This window comes from Lipotes vexillifer, unplaced genomic scaffold (assembly GCF_000442215.2).
Source record: "Lipotes vexillifer unplaced genomic scaffold, Lipotes_vexillifer_v1.1 scaffold104, whole genome shotgun sequence".
Classification (NCBI taxonomy): Eukaryota; Metazoa; Chordata; class Mammalia; order Artiodactyla; family Lipotidae; genus Lipotes; species Lipotes vexillifer.
Genome location: NW_006789458.1, coordinates 3,403,166 through 3,405,241, shown reverse-complemented (window position 1 = coordinate 3,405,241; position 2,076 = coordinate 3,403,166). Strand labels below are relative to the sequence as shown.

General features: G+C 35.8%; 1 protein-coding gene across 3 annotated transcripts in view; it reads left to right on the top strand.

Annotated features, from left to right (window-relative positions):
* Positions 1-364: 364 nt before the first annotated feature.
* AKT3 (AKT serine/threonine kinase 3) overlaps positions 365-2,076 on the top strand; it is a 391,132-nt gene continuing 389,420 nt past the window's right edge. Inside the window, exons 1-2 of one of the 3 annotated variants that reach the window (XM_007462636.1) lie at positions 365-405; positions 671-828. In XM_007462636.1, the coding sequence (XP_007462698.1) occupies positions 783-828 (46 nt within the window). In that variant the 5' untranslated portion in view covers positions 365-405; positions 671-782. Of the gene's footprint in view, positions 406-670; positions 829-2,076 lie in introns of those variants that run through there. The other 2 variants (XM_007462635.1, XM_007462634.1) reach the window with 2 other exon arrangements.

The window sequence follows — 2,076 nt, the reverse complement described above, 5'->3', positions numbered from 1 at the left end:
AGTTAATTGTATAATAGATGTAAGCACCTGTAATAGTTCTTGACATGTCCTGAATACTCCATACTTTTTCCCACTTTCATATTCCCTTTGTTTCACTATATCTACTTTAAAAAATAATTGAATTTATATGATTTATAATATTTTATTTATTGTAATCTACCTAAAATATTTCTTGGAACAAGGCAGAGTAAGCATAGATAAAATGTTGGTTACTTAGCACATTGTTTTTTACATAAAATCCAGCAATTAAAAACATTCACAATTGCTTTGCCATACTATTTCTAAATTTACTGAGATTTTGAAACTAGACGTACATGAAGATTTACTTTTAGTCCACCTCACTTTCATTCTCTTCCCTTTTCACCTCAAACACACATTACCAAGGAAATTTTCTGTATTATTTGTGTAGGTGTGACAGTGGTTTTCTTAAGACATTTTTTTGTTGCAACCTTGTAAAAGTTTCACTGTCTTTTGAAGTTCTGTCACAAGACCAGGAAAGTGCATTCATTATAAAACTACTTAATAAATAAGTTCCCCAGTTTGAAGAGCTAGACTTTTATGTGAGGTCAGGCCAGTTGAAGACATTTACAAAGAATTAGTTGTTTGTTATTGCTGTGTGAGTTGCAAGAATGGAAAAAAAAGAAATTCTTTCTTCAATACTTCCTTCCAGGCTGAGTCATCACTAGAGAGTGGGAAGGGCAGCAGCAGCAGAGAATCCAAACCCCAAAGCTGGTATCACAAAGTACCTTTTCTCCAAGTTGGGGGCTCAGAGGGGCGCCATCATGAGCGATGTTACCATTGTGAAAGAAGGTTGGGTTCAGAAGAGGGGTAAGTGTTCAACAAAACTGAAAATAATATGGTTGGTAAGTGCTAACACTAAGTGGTGTCCTGGAAGTTGATATTTTTTTCTGATGCTGTTAACAAAGTAAACTGTGACATACTATGTCCACTAAGATAGAAATGATATTTAACAAATGTGTTAGGAATTTGCTTGTTATTTAGGAATTCTTTGTAATTCTTGATTTTGATCATTTATAATCAAGAAGGTTTGGCTTTCTGGTATGTTGTGTGCATGGATGTTACAGAAAGTTCATGGTGTATTTTTCTGTATTGTCCACAGATTCTACAATCCAGAGAGGTGTCTTTAGAATGATTTAATATCTAGAAAAGTATCTAACTTGTATGCATTTAAAGACATGTAAATATATAAATAAAAGTATTCAATTATATCGAGCCAGTTTGGGCGGTGGCAGGGAAAGGGCTTAAAGTAGTAAAGAGGAAGGATTCACTCACAAACTCATGGATTCAGTAATCCCATAGATAAGTAAAGTCCTAAAGTAAAAGACCGAATGAGGAAAGGGATTGTGTATGTGTGTTTGTGTGTGTGTGTGTGTGTGTGTGTGTGTGTATGTGTGTATGTATGTTTAATTTCATATTTTAATTTTTCATGATCTACTTTTATTATTCCTTGTTAATAATAAGAAATAATTATTGTTTCTTAAAGTTATTTAGATAAATACTTTAGATAAATAATTCAAATGCATTATTATTTTATAATACTAAAGGAACTCTTCAATGTAAAGCTTAGTTTATCCTCCATGAGATCACCTGCTAATGTAGTCAGTGTGTTTGTTAGAAATCTAGACTAGAGTTTATATTAGTTTCCAGGCAACTACTGTTTATCCACATGGCCAAATTCAGTAGGGTGAAAGTGGCTACATTCTCAGAGCTTTTAAGTTCTCATATATCTATTTTCTGGTTAAAAGTTACCTCTTAATAATTTGGTGATTTTTAATATTCTTTGAAGTTCTGTAGTTCTTAGGGTAAAAAGCTGTTGTCAATAGTTAAATATGATTATGTGTTAATGAGTTTTTAAAAATCGGCCTTATTGGGCTTCCCTGGTGGTGCAGTGGTTGAGAGTCCGCCTGCCGATGCAGGGGACACGGGTTCGTGTCCCGGTCTGGGAAGATCCCACATGCCGCGGAGCGGCTGGGCCCGTGAGCCATGGGCGCTGAGCCTGCGCGTCCGGAGCCTGTGCTCCGCAACGGGAGAGGCCACAGCAGTGAGAGGCCCGCG